This window comes from Apodemus sylvaticus, chromosome 22 (assembly GCF_947179515.1).
Source record: "Apodemus sylvaticus chromosome 22, mApoSyl1.1, whole genome shotgun sequence".
Taxonomy (NCBI): Eukaryota; Metazoa; Chordata; class Mammalia; order Rodentia; family Muridae; genus Apodemus; species Apodemus sylvaticus.
This window is the reverse complement of record NC_067493.1, coordinates 44,163,131-44,177,144: the sequence shown is the minus strand read 5'-3', so window position 1 is coordinate 44,177,144 and position 14,014 is coordinate 44,163,131. Positions and strand designations below refer to the sequence as shown.

The 14,014-nt window shown below is 57.0% G+C and overlaps 1 protein-coding gene across 23 annotated transcripts in view; it reads right to left on the bottom strand.

The window, feature by feature from the left end:
• Positions 1-14,014, bottom strand: part of Ncor2 (nuclear receptor corepressor 2) — a 162,324-nt gene that overhangs the window by 71,989 nt on the left and 76,321 nt on the right. For all 23 annotated transcript variants that reach the window (XM_052167904.1, XM_052167921.1, XM_052167923.1 and 20 more), the window contains 3 exons: positions 13,253-13,309; positions 8,964-9,016; positions 2,711-2,777 (listed from right to left, as the gene is read on the bottom strand). In XM_052167904.1, coding sequence (XP_052023864.1) covers positions 2,711-2,777; positions 8,964-9,016; positions 13,253-13,309 — 177 coding nt within the window. The remainder of the gene's footprint in view (positions 1-2,710; positions 2,778-8,963; positions 9,017-13,252; positions 13,310-14,014) is intronic.

The following is a 14,014-nucleotide window of genomic DNA, read 5'->3' as shown; positions in this document are numbered from 1 at the left end:
TGGCTCCCACCCAGAGGCCCAGGGAGAAGAGAGAGAACACTTGGAGACCAGGAGCCAGGGACAGCAGAGGACACCAGAGCTGATGTCAGTCAGCTGCCAGCTGAGGGCTGGGGCTGTCCCAAACCTTGCACACAAGCAATAGGGCCCCAAGACCTCAGGAACGGATATCCCGTAAGCTCCACAGCCCCAGGCAATAGCACAAAGGCCCAAGCAGCTCCTGAGGGGGTGGGGATGCGGTCCTGTCTGAGACGGGACAGTTTCTGTCTAGGTCAAACCACAGTGTGGCCTGCTGCAGTCTGTCTCATCTACTGCGGAGGTGTGTGTACCTGGTCCACCACAGGGCTAGGATCCATTGATGACCACTGTCTAGAGACAGCAGGACAGTGCTCGGAGGGAAGGAGCGAGGGAGGGAGGGAGGGAGGGAGGGAGGGAGGGAGGGAGGGAGAGGGCTTGGCAAGGGGAGGAGCAGCCCTCTCTGTCAGCCTATGCTGGGCAGGAACATAGCGGACTGGTCTCCAGCACACTTGGCCCCACAGGAAGAAGTGAGGCAGGCTTCTCTCTGGGTAGCACCAGGGGCTCCCAGGGAATGGCCCCAGCCCTGGGGTCTGAGTCACGACAGAGCAGGAGGCAGAGCTGAGTGGAAAGGCCAGTGTCTAGCCTGTCTGGGCCTTGCTGGAAACTGAGGCAACAAAGTGTTTTGCTACAGCACGGAGGCCTTCCTCCTTCCCTCCCTAAGGTGGAGCAGACCACATGGGCTGCAGAGCCAGGCCTCGGAGGCTTTCCCCTCATCTTTAAAAACCAGCTCCCTGTCCCCAGAAATCGGGAGCTTCTTCCTGCTCCTCCTCCACTCCGCTGGCTCCTTTTGGGAGCCACGAGGACCTCTGACGTGAGATGGCAGATCCGGCTGAGGGCCGAAGCACAGGGCAAGCTGTGGGTGGCATCTAGAGATGGCACGATGGAACTGCAGGGTGCTGAGAGGACCGCAACGCCTGCCTTCCCCTCACCCCACAGCAGCAGGGGCCTGTGGTCCTTGGCGTGCACATGGCGGTCCTGGCGCTCTCCTGCCGCCTCTCTATCACCCTCCTGCAGCCCAATGCACAGCACATCCCACACTTCCTGCTCCTCTGTGAGGACGGACATCAGCAGTCCTCTGCTGAGCACCAACCCCAGGGCCTTTACACCTGCCATGCTCTCCCTCAGCAAAGATCTGCACACACTAGCTCGCCCTTCCTCGCTCCTTCCATCTCAGCGGGGCCATTGCTTCTCCACTGCCTGGGCTACCTCCCAGTCCTTGGCCCTTTGGTACCTCATCTCGTCCTCTCCCCATCCTGTCCAAACTACTCGGGGCAAGATCTGCTTAACCCAAGACTAAGGAACAAGGCAGCCCCAGTGCCAACCCAGATGCTGACACTCCTTGGCGATGTGACATGGGGCCAATGAGCTACCCTCTCTGTCTCAGCTTCTCTGAAATACGGGGCTATGAAAACACACCCACCTCATGGGACCACGCCCACTGATGAGGGGAAGAAAGGGCGGAGGTGGGAAGCTGAGCTCTAAACTCGGTTCCTGAAGCCCACGCTCGTGCAACTAGGAGCCACACATACAGTGGGCACTCAGTACCTGCAGCTGAAGGCACAGGACTGGGGAACAAGCAGCACTTAGTTGCTGCCTTCTGTTTACTACATACCCACAGGCTGAGTAGATCGGCAAGTACCAGGCCGGCCTGAGGAAGTAGGTAGAGACCCCCCTGCAGCTCCAACTGACAGCCCAGGAGGGGTCAAGTGCAGAGGATCTGAGATCTGCTATCTCGATGTCACAGACCCCCCCACACCCCCACACCCCCTCACAGTGTCTCCCAGCAGCCCCAGGCTTGAGTGGAATGGATGACATCACCTCCAGCCAAAGCCTGGCCCTGCTTCAGAGCTGCTGTGGGATCGAGGCTTAGCAGAGCCTGAATGCAGAGCCCAGGAAGGGAGGTGGCGGCACGGAGAGAAGGCTTAAAGCCAACCAGCCACACAGTGCCGGCACTATGTAAAGGCACAATGGCAGGGTGTCACTCCCAACCCCAGCAGCTAAGGTGACAGGGCAGGTGCCTGCCCTCCATCCCTTAGCCTTGGACCTCTGCAGGTCAAAGTGCAACTGCCCAGGGTCCCTTGCACCCCCCCAGCCCACTCCAGGAAGCAGGATCAGCAGCGACCACCAGAGCCCAGGACCTTGCTGCTTTCCCATGGCGCCATTCTCCAGAGCCTGGGCCTGGCTGGGGAAGGGGAAGGCCCACTTCTCAGGGCACTCCCGGCTTCTATCTCTGTCTAAAACCTTTGTGGGCACAAAAGTCCACAAGGGGCATTTTAGGGTGCATTCAAGACCCCCAGAGGGCTGGCAAAGGGGGTCAGGAGCCCCAACACCACAGTGGCAGCTACTTATCTACAACATTGTCTCATGACATAGATGCCCATCTCCAACGGCTGCAGAGTGGGCATGTCCTGAAGAGGCCCTGACTCTCAGACAGCTATGGGGGCCGGGGCTTCATCTACTGCGCCAATGGAGGATGGGGGACAGGGGTGGGGACACAGAGAAGGGCAGGGCTCACCCACCGCTTGCCCATGTGTCAAGATGAGACTCCCCCACGGTTTGCACACAGCCTGGAGCGGGTGGGACAGGACTCGCACACTGCTTGTCTATGTCATGGAAAGGATGGGCCGCAACTCACCCACTGCTTGCGCGCGTGGTTCCTCCGCTTGAAGTACAAGATCAGCTTCTTCCGCATTGCCTGGTTTCTGGGGGGCACAGACAGGGGGGTCGGAGATGGCCAGCGCTCAGCAGGAGCTCAGGCTGATTAGCACTGGCCCGCAGTGAGAAAGGAGCCTGTTTCCCCAGAGCCTATCCTGCCCCTCAGAGTTGCCACTACCACCACCCATCATCCCTAGAGTTCGCACCCTTGCCAACCTGCATCATCCACACCCCCCTACACCATAGCCACAGGTACCAACCAACAAAGTTCAACCCACTGCTAATCTCAACCGCTATGGCCAGGAGAGCCCGTCCTATGAGCGGCTAAAGGCATGAAGGGTCTCCAGCTTGGGTAGAGAGCCAAGCGCCACGGTACCAGCTCGACCACATAGGCCCCACAAGGCGCTGCACGTTCTACTGAGGAAAGCAGTGGGGGATTCTGAGAGGAAGAGAGTAAAAGAAGGGTACAGACATGGGGAGAGGAGCAGGCTCAGAGAGGGGTAGGAGGGAGAAACTAGGAGAAGGAAGAGGGAGAGAGAGGGAAGAGAACAGAGATTTACCTCAGAATGGACAAAGATTTAGAAAATGGAGGTGGCGGGTAGAAAAGAGATACAGGCAGGCAGGACAAAGTTCAGACTGCAAAGAGGGAAGAGAAATCCTGAGGCAAGGCACAGCAGAGTCGGGATGCGGGGTTCTATCTGCCCCCCCCGCAGCCCCCCACCAATAGCAACAGAGACCTGAACACCCCTACTCCCCATAGTCCTCAACCAGGCGCTGCAGCTGACCTCTGGGCCTTGTGGGCCACACAGGCAGACACCCCCAAACTTGCTCTCTCCAACCTGGACTCGTAGCTACATCACTTTTTGGGTGAGGGAACCCCAACTTCCACACAGACCCCTAATCACCAAGAGCTCCCAAGGCTGGGAATGAGAGCCTGGAGCTCCTGTGCCTGTGACCTCAGGTGTGGCCTGGTGGAGTTGCAGAGCTGCAGGCCCACCAAGCACAAAGCCCTAAGTTCAAGCCTCAAGCACCACACGAAAAAGCAGTCCACACCTGTGTGTGGGAAACAGAGGCAGAAGGAGCAGAAGTTTAGTTATACTGCACTACATAGGGAGTCTGAGGAAATTCTGGGCTGAGGGAGAGAAAGAGAAGAAAGGGAGAAGGGGGGGGGACTGTGGCTACCTCCTACTGGAAGAACGGGGAGCTCCCCCCAATCCTGATGTGCTGCTGCCTTACAAAGCACAAGAACTTGAGTGGGGAGACAAAGGGAGGTCTTCCATGAAATTGTCTGGCCGGCTGGCAATTACAAACATGGAACTGAATGGGGGGGAGGGGGGCTGGGCTGGGTTCCAGGGCTTGGCCGGATGAGGTGAGGGTCAGGAAGGGCTTGACCCCAGCTGTACCAGGGCACAATTAGATGGAACCCGTGTCTGCTCAAGCTGGAAACAGGGAGATAGAAAGCCCAGGCCTACTGTGGTGAGGGAGAGCGCAGCCTGGCCTGCAGGTGGGGAAAGCAATATGACCGTCTGTGGTGGCCAGGCCAGAGAAGCAGAGACGTGTGGACTGAATCTCTCACGGGCTCAGCTGTGTGACCCTGGAGATATTATTTGGCACCTCTGAACCTCCAGATCAAGACTAGAGCCTTGTTCCCGGTAACCTGCTTCCTGCCTGGTGTGAAAATAAGATGGCGGGCCTAGGACATTAGGCAAAGAGGTGCCTCCTTCTGAGCCTGAGACACCCGAGCACCAAGGCTATGTGCTGGCGGAGACCAAGCAGGTAGGCAAAACCCAGGCTGGGCGGTGACTGTCTAGCCCCATCTTACTAAGCTCTGAGGCGTATCTGCCATCCAGGCATGGACGCTCCTGACGGTCCTACAGGGTCTGGGAACTCTGCTCTCCTCCAGCATACCCTTGGGGCTGCCTTCCCTGTGTCTAAGAGGTCTAAGCCTCTCAGGGCAGGCTCCCAGTCCAGGTGGCAGGTGCCCTGGCAGAACCTCGGCTGTTACTGACACTTTCCAGGGCTGGTGGGGGTGGGGGGAGGGGAGGGAGACAAGCGGTGTCGCACAGGTGACCTCCACAGGTCTGAAATCACCCACACCAGGAAGCCAAGCATGAAATTAACTTGAAAGTCACGGCCAGGCACGCAAGCAGAGAAATTAAAATGACAGGGGCCAGGTCCCCAGGGAAGGGACACTTCCCACCTCTCAGCAATTACAGCAGACAGCCAAGGAGCGGTGGCGGCTCTGCTCCCTGGGTGGTGGAGCTCCACACCACCCCCCAGATCAATCTCACTGTCCTTGTCACAGCTGTCACACTCCACATGAGTACTGAGTTTACCATCTCCCCACTGCACATCTCCCAGGGACAGACAGTGCCTAGTGCAGACCAGACACACAGACGTGTGTGTGGTGAACAAAGGAATGTGGAATAACTGTCTCTATGCTCAGGGACTAGAATCACAAAATCCCCCCGGCACCACTCCCACACACGTCAGATGTCAGCTTGAGGGGGTGTTAACGCAGTGGGTCCTCGGTGGCCCCAGGGCTAGTCCTGCCTTACAGAGGGTGAGGACGCCCTGCCCTGCAGCGTGTACACAGTGCAGACGCTGGCTTTCCGACTGGCAACTGGTCTCCCGCCTGCCACATGTCAAACTACATGTCAAACCAAAGACCGCAGCCTACGGCACGCCTGACTTGCATACCTCCTAGTGATGGGCCGCTCACTACGTCCCATCAGCAGCTCTGATGACACTTGGTTTTTCAAGACAGGGTTTCTCTGTGTAGCCCTGGCTGTCCTGGAACTCACTCTGTAGACCAGGCTGGCCTGGAACTCAGAAATCCTCCTGCCTCTGCCACCCAAGTGCTGGGATTAAAGGCATGCGCCACCACTGCCCAGTGACACTGTCTGTTTTATGCACGGTTTGTCTGTATGTCTGTCTCTGGCTAGACAGTCCAGGCTAGACCTAAATCTCACTCCTACAGTCTCAGGCCCGAGTGCTGGGATTACAGGCACACCCCCAGCCTAACGCCGCTCGGTCCATTCTACCAGAGCTGAGTCTCTGCAGTCACGTGACTCCGGAGGTCCTGGCTCCACCTTTAGGGAATTCTGTTTCCCCAGTGACCCCCAAGCCCTAGGAGGCTGACCGGTCTGAATCTTTTTCACCCAATTAGGCAGTAACCCCAAAGGCCCCCAGGCATCCACAAGGACTTCATTTACCCTGGAGGCCTGGGAGCTCCTGACACTTCACCTAAGTCACACAGACACTGCCTTCCAAGCAGCATCCGGGGCCTGAGTGTCATCGTGTCATAGGGCATGCCACCTAGCATCCGTCCAGGATAGCGGAAGCTATCTACTTTCAGAGCCTGGTCTCTGCAGCCCGCCCTGCCCACTGTCCCTACCCCAGGACTCTTGAGTCACTGGGACAGCCCAGCCCCCATCTGTAAGAAATACCCAGAACACAGAGGGCCGCAGAGAAGTCTAAAGGAATCCTTGACCAGAAGAAACGAAAAGACACAGCATCCCCAGCACGGTGCTGCAGGAGCCCATGCTGATAAGCTCACACCTAAGGCGACTGAGAAAAGGCCTCAGTGCAGACTTTAAAAGGGTAAACTCTGTCCAAAAGCTGTTTTTTAAAAAAACCAAAAAGCTAAGTAGTTGTCAGGGCCTCTGTGTCCCAGTCCTGGGCCTCTGTCCCTTATCCGAAGGCCGCCGCGCCTGTGCAGCAGAACAGGGTCAGGAGCTGCCGATGGGGCCAATGGCCACAGCTGAAGTCTCTTGATCCCCAGTGAGTGACAGCACCAGTCACAAGGCAGCTTTGAGTTACCACACACTACCAGCCCTGGGCTGGGACCCCTAGACCCTGTGCCCTGACCTTCCATACCTCACCGTGACCCCACAGTTCTTCAGGGCTTTCCCACAGTGTCCCAGGCCCTTTCTCCTAGTGGCCATTAGAGTAAACCTGAGCACATCCCACAATAAAGGCCGCATCTTTGCGCACGGTGACTGAGCCGGAAGGACAAGAAGCACCCTCCTGGGCCTGACTGATCCTGACTGACTGTGCCTGTGGCTGCGGCAGTCTGCAATCTCAAGCAGTTCAGCACCGCCCCAGGGCCTCTGCACTGCAGATCCCATCTGCCTGGGTTGCTCCACACAGCCCTGGCAGCTGCTCAGGCCCCTACCAGCACATTCTGCCCCAGTCTCTAGCCAGACTCCCTTTCCCCCACTCTCTCCTATTACTCCACTGACTCTCCTCTCAGGATGCAGTCACAGTGAAAGACTGTGTGGACTTAACAGTGGAACACTGAACTGGGCAACAGTGGCTGGGATGTTAACAGTGCCTATGGCCAGCCCCGATGCTCTCTAAGCATGACGTAGCTCACAATGCACTCACAGACGGACTTACTCAACAGAAAACTAGCTGTTGACGTGAGAAAGGTCACTCCCTCAGAGCCATATTTATGACTTAATAGCTAGAATCCTGCAGCTGCACGGTCACCACAACTGGCATAGGCTCAAGACCAGAGTACCCCCGTTTCCTTTCTTCTGTCTCCTGGTATTTACTGAGTTTTAAGGCTATTGTAGTCTTATTTTGTAGCCCTGGCTACGTCTTTACTCGCCAGCCTCTTATGCACTGGGCCCACGGCCTATGCCGCCATGCCCAGACATCCAGCACCTAACAGAGGCAAAGGGCATCCAAGAAATCCATTCTAAATGCATCCTTGGTCAGCACAGGTGACACTGGTCACAGCCTAGCTGTGGCTAATGTCGCCTACGCTATCCGGGGCACGCACCTCTTTGGCTTGGATCCATGATTGTTTCTGTGAGCTCAAACATCCGGTGACTCTCCCTAAGAGCATCACTCGCTTTAAGCAATAAAAGCCATCAGCACGTCGTACGGCCACTGGCTACGTCAGCCTGGGTATGACAGCATATCCTGGGATCCCAGCACTCAGAAGGCCTCAGGCGAGCCAGGGCCATCCAAGGAGGAGACCGTGTTCCAACACACGTAAGAAACCCACCCCAGGAGTGTCAGGACACGAGGGTGGGGCTGAGCAAGCCTCGGCTGAGCGTTCCTTCCTTACTGAACCCCTTACTTTTCTCTGCTGCTTGTCAAAACCCGACCAGGGGATAAGCCTTTGTACTGCCCGGACTCCACAGGGTGAGGATAGGACCTGGCAATAGCAGTGAGTGAGTGAGTGAGTGAGTGAGTGAGTGAGTGAGTATCCCAGGAGCCTGGCCTGGTGGCACATGCCCCTCCCCCCAAAGCAACTGTGACAAGCCCCTATAATGAACTGTCATCATCCTTCTCCTGAAACCCATCTCCCCATGGGGATCAGGGCCAGCTGGGCAGGCCCCACACGGAGAAGCAGAAGGACTCAGGCCCAGGGCAGCGATAGGACCAGAGCCAATACAGACAGCCAGGGCGGCAGCTGGACCCAATACTGACTGCCAGTACAGAGCCCTCGGGGTTATTCAGGAAAGTTCTTCCAGCAGACACAGGAGGTAGACAGAGTGTGACATCACACAACCCCAAAAGCCATACCTACAGAGGCCTCCTTTATCTGTGACCCATAAGAATCAGGAAGGACACTAGCTTCCAGGACGCTGCCACCTACTGAGCTCACCGGGCCACACTCCAATGCCACCAGCCACTATCTGTGCACTTCTATAGTGGCAGGCTTGATCAGTCAGAGTTGAGTCCCTAACACCCTGGCCTCCAGCCCTCCCCCACCTAAGACACCACCAGGAGCTCCAGGCCCCTCCCACCCTTTGGTTTCTGGATGATGATAAGCGATTCCTCCACAGATCACTGCCGGGAGCTACTGCCATTCAAATATCCCAGGAAGCTAGTAACTACCTTACAGCCATTCCACACACACACACACACACACACACCCATCTTCAGGACCATCAGACACCAGCACAGCCTGGCATCCCTACGGAACCCCACTGTACAGAACCAAAGGGACATTATCACCTCCAAACCTCCACCTAGGAAATGACCCATCACCAAGACATGGCTGGTGAAGCCTCTGGATACTGGAACTGGCTGTGTCCTGCAACAGCCTAGCTCTTAACACCGTGGCCTCCTGCCACTAGCCTCTGTACCCAAGCTGCAAGGTGCCACTCCCTCTGCTCCAGGCCTGCTTTGAGCCCAGCTGGGGACTTCACCCAGACTTTCCACTGGTCTCTCGGTCCCCAGGATGGGGCTGGCAGCCCATGGCAGTGACTCACATTTTGATGTTTTCATGGTACTGGCGTGTGTCAGACGGCTGGTTATACAGAGGCTGCAGGGGAAGAAGAAACACGTCAGAGATGGATGGGGTGGGTGACAGGGTGTGGTGGGCAAGTGGCACCCGCCAGCACCCAGAACAAGCACCCTCGACCCCAGGCCCTGCAGCCCTGGCACCGGTAGCTGTCCATTGGCTGGGAGTATGACCAAGAACACGGGGAGAAAGAAAGAAACAGGACCTGACCAGGAAAAGGCTATAGCTGCCTCGAGGGCCCAGCTGCAGGGCCCAGGCCTGCCTGGCCTCGACCCCAAGCAAAGAAGTTTATCTGCGAAAACGCTTAGGGCTGGCTTGGTATCTAGATTACCATGGAAACCTACAGCCCTAGTGCTAGCCAGGCATCTCTCCCTGGACCACGGAGACCAACACAAATCAAGAATAAGAAGCTGAGGGCAGCAGGCGGCAGGCGCAGGCACGCGGCTTCTGAAGAGCCCAGTTACAACTGCCGAGAAGTGACCTCTCCCCACAACTGGCCTACAAGAGACTACCAAGGTCTCTGCTCTGGACCTAGAAGAAGTGAGACGCCAGATGCACATGAGTCCTTGGTCACATCCAAAGGGTACACACAGGGCCCACAGTGGCAGCAGATATAAACTGGAGAAATGTCTGTCTTAGGACAAGGCTGGGCCTTGGGCTGAAGACACCACAGGCTCCCTCAGCAGGGAACCCATGAGCCAGGTTCTACATCCATGGGAGAATGACCTTCAAAGCACAGCCAGCACAGTGGGCAGTCACACAACCCACCATGGGTCAGAGGCTATACCAGTGGTCTGTGTCCTCCCGTGCAGTAGCGTACTCTGCCCAAGATATGGCCCCTACCCCACCTACCGGAGGGACATGAAAAGGCCACAGGTGGAACAGAAACCTACTCACGACCTCCCAGAGGTCTCTGCTGCCTTCCAGAGACAAGGGTGCAGATTTCTGGCCGCTCTGAGCCTGCAAGGGGAAACCTTCCGCAGGTGGCAGACACCACTCTGGACCAGCACAGGAACTGTGCCAGCATCCTGGCCCCAATAGGTCTCCTACTGCTCAGAGACAAAGCGGGTCACCTGCAGTCGGGCCAGCATGCAGACACCCGTTTCTGCAGCTTATGGCAAAGCACCAGGGGCTCAGACAGCCAGGCTCAACTGCTCTCCTGGTGATGAGAGACCATGGGCCCATGCCAAGTACGGACACATATGGACACATACAGACACATGTCAGGAGTGTAGGCCCATGAAGACGCCCTTTCCTGGTGCCCGGGGAAGCTCTATTCCACTCTCTGTCTTTCCCGAGATGCCAATAAAACAAATGCCAATGTGAACAGGCATGGCTCAAGGGCTTGGGCTCCAGTGACACCTAAGTCTGGATTTCCTCACCTAGAAAATGGGTGCAGGGCAGAGGGCCCGCCTTACAGGATGTGCAAATAGCCCAGAACATTCCAGATGGACTGACAGTTTGCCATTGTTTGGTTTCAAAGATGGCGAGCAGCCCTGCAGGGGCAGGAAGGGGTGGAGGCTCCCAGCATGGGGAGGGGGGCAAAGGGAACACCCACACCCAAGGGGGCAGCAGGGGACAGACTCCAACCTGCTTCCTGGGGAGAAAGGAGGACGCTGTGGCCCTGGGCACTGAGGGGCACTACTGCATCGGAAAGGGAAGACCCCTAGACCCAGCACCCGGGGAACACCCTGAGGCCATCTGACAGGGGCAGAGAGCTGATCCTGGGGAGGGACAAGGACACCTGGTCCTTGCGTCCCGCTGCCATGAGGAATGGCGAGAGCTACAAACTGGAGCCCTTGACAGCCATGGGTGTGGCTTCAGACTGGCAGCAAGCCAGCTTTTGGAGTGATCAAACCCAGTCTGTGGGGACACTGAGCAGGAAGGGAACAAGGGACTCCGAGCCTCCCACCTGGCCAGCCTGGTCCCTGCCCAGCACTGGGCCCTCCTGGGACACTATGGGCCGGGGGAGGGAGGCGCTCAAGGTGGAATTCCTAGAGCTCCTACCTCCTTTTGGGGTACGCAGGGCGAGGTGGTCACTACCTTGTCCTTGCTAGGCCAAGGTTCCCGAAGTACTCAGTAACTGAGTAGCGGAGGCCCCTGACTTTCCTAGTTCACTTTCATTGTCAACCTGACGCCACCTAGGGTCACCTGAGAGAAAAGGCTAAACAGAGAAATTACCTAGATAAAACTGTCCTAGGGGCGTGGGCTTGGTTTGGTTTGGTTTCCCCCACCTTGTTGGGATGGGGCGGGGATGGGGGTGGGAGTGGGGCTTAACTGTTAACTGATGCGGCTGCGGCACCATTCCCTAGGCAAGCCGTCCTGGGTTGTATGATGAAGCTAAGGGTGAACTTGTGAGAAAGCAAAGAAGTTTCCATGGTTTCTGCTATGAGCTTCTGCCTGAGTCCCCACCCTGGCTTCCCTCAATGAGGGGCTGTAACACAGAAGCTAAAATTAACCCATTCCTTCCCTATGTTGCTTTTGATCCAAGTGTCATATCTCAGCACCAGAATTCACGGTGGCTCAGTGACCAAAGCCGGAATCAGGAGTATTTAGTAAGGAGCAGGACGGCGTGAGGCCTACGTACACACAAGGCCTGTGCAGACCTAGCCACCCTCAGAGGTTGGCACAGTTCTTCCCTCATTGCTCTCGCTCTGTGGTGCTGGGTCGAGTACCACCCTTCGGAGCCTCTTCTGGAAAGTGAGGAAGGTGGCAACACCCAAGGACCTCACACAGCAAGTGCCTGTCAGCAGGTAATGTCCTCACCATAGGACATTGATGCCTTCAACGCCTCGGGTCAGACACCACCATTTCTAGGGACCAGGAACAACTCTAGCAACTGACATTACCTTCTCCCCAAGGGCAGAAAGGTCACAGGCCACACACACACCTTAAATCTGGACAGGATGGCAGAAAGGGGAAACAGAGGCAAGACACTCGCTAATGGGACTATACAATGGTGCAGCAACCTTAGAAACCAGCCAGGAACTTTCAGGGGAGGGAAGGAAGGAAGGAAGGAAGGAAGGAAGGAAGGAAGGAAGGAAGGAAGGAAGGAAGGAAGGAAGGAAGGAAGGAAGGAAGGAACCATAGGAAACAGCACTTCTACTCCCAAGCGTAGACTCAAAGGACACATATGCCGTTTGTTCCTGCTCTTATGGTGTGGCTTTATTCCCAGTTGACAAAAGTGAAAAGCCACCCAGTGTCATCAACTGAAAACATAAAGATAAAATACAGTACAGAAACAATGAAATACGATGCAGCCCTGAAAAGGGATAAAGCGCCAACATAGGCCACAGTGTAGGAGAACCTGAAGCACCAATGCTGGGGGTGTGGGGGTGGGGGTGGGGTGCCGGGCGAGGCAGAAAGAGCAAGAGAAAACAAAAAGGTCATGGTCTGCATGCTCTATTTAGAGAAAATGGCCAGAAGGACCAAGAACAGTGACACAGGACTCCTGTGGACCCTGGCATCATCTGCATCTGGAAGGATGAACTATGCAGCGGGTGGTCCAGCTCAGTGACTCGTGGATGAAGGGAGAGAGACCGGGTTGCAGCACAGCAGCCCTGCCCAGCTCTGGGAGCAGGAAGGGGTCAGAGAGCCACCACAGGCAGCACAGGAGCCCAGCACCCGAGGTTCTTTAGGGACAAGCCTGCGTCAGGGTGCACCACAGACCTGCCAGGAAGCACCCTCTCTACAGACTCCAGCAAGCAGGCAGTGCCCAGGACTCATGTACACCCCAAGGGTGCTTACACACCCCCAGACCCTGTGCGCCAATGGCCAGCAGCACCTGCCACGTGTCTGATATGATACAAGGCTATGCTATCAAGTTGGGTTTTTTTCTGGGGGGAGCGCTTGTGCCCCACCCACTCGGATCCCCGGAGGCCAGGACTGCTTTCCCACCCTGTTATGACACACTGCAGACAGCAGGGCCATGATAAGAACCACACAGCCACCCTTCCCACCACAGGCAGGCAGCAGCACTGAGACGTCAGGCTCAGAGAAGGGAGTTCGGACAAGCCAACCGTGGATGGGCTCATATGCAGAGCCAACATGGCAGGCGGCCCTCGGGCGCCAGAGGCAGGGACAGGCTCACTGACCAGCAGCCAGCCACTCAAGTTATCTGCCAGCGTCCTTATCAGGAGGTGTTGCTTCCTGCGGCCCCTTGGGGACAGTGCTGGCCGGTAGATGACTTCCTCTCCTCCCCATCGCCATCCCCACCCCCGCCCCCGCCCCCGCCCCACCCAGCCAAGCCTGGCTCACCAGCTCCACCTGGGGCCCCAGACCTTCCAGGATTCGGTGCGCGGCTTCAGCTTTCTTCTGTGGGGCAGAGAGAAGAAGGGAATTAAACCAGGACTCTGAGCAGACTGGAACCAGCACCTCTGGACTGAGGGTGAAGCCCAATCTGCAGGCAGGACCCCAGGCAACTCTGCAGGAGCCCCCAAGTCCCTCCCAGGTTGGCCCTAGCTAGGGATCTGACCGTGGCTAACCCTGCCAGGCTTGGATGCCGCTGGTGTCTGCTGACCTCAGAGCCAGAGCAGGGGAGGGGAGGGGGGACACAGGAGCCGTCTAGGAGCCCATCTCACAATAGAGTGACTATTTCTGGCCTCTATTCCCTCCCTTCACAAACCAGGCCTTCATTAGGAAAACAGAGGCGTGCTGCGGAGGGCCCCATGGCTGTGGGGGCACCCCTCAATAGGCTGCATCTCTCCTCTCGGACCAACACATGAAGATAACATTGTGCCTCCGCTGGCCGGCTGCCCAGATGGGACCACCAGGGCCGACTCACAGGAAGCAGAGAGTGAAAGGGGAACAGGGAAAAGGATGGGGGGCGGGGGCGCACAGAGGCGGAGCCCTGGCAAAGTCTGAACCAGAAAGTGGATACTGAAGAAAATTCAGGGGTCCACTGAAGTCACCATCATCGCCTGAGAGCTATACCACGGCAGTTACCTGAAGGCAGACTATCTCAACCCACCCGCACCAGGCAGGGGGGTGGGGCGTGGGGGCGGGCTCAAATAGCAAGTA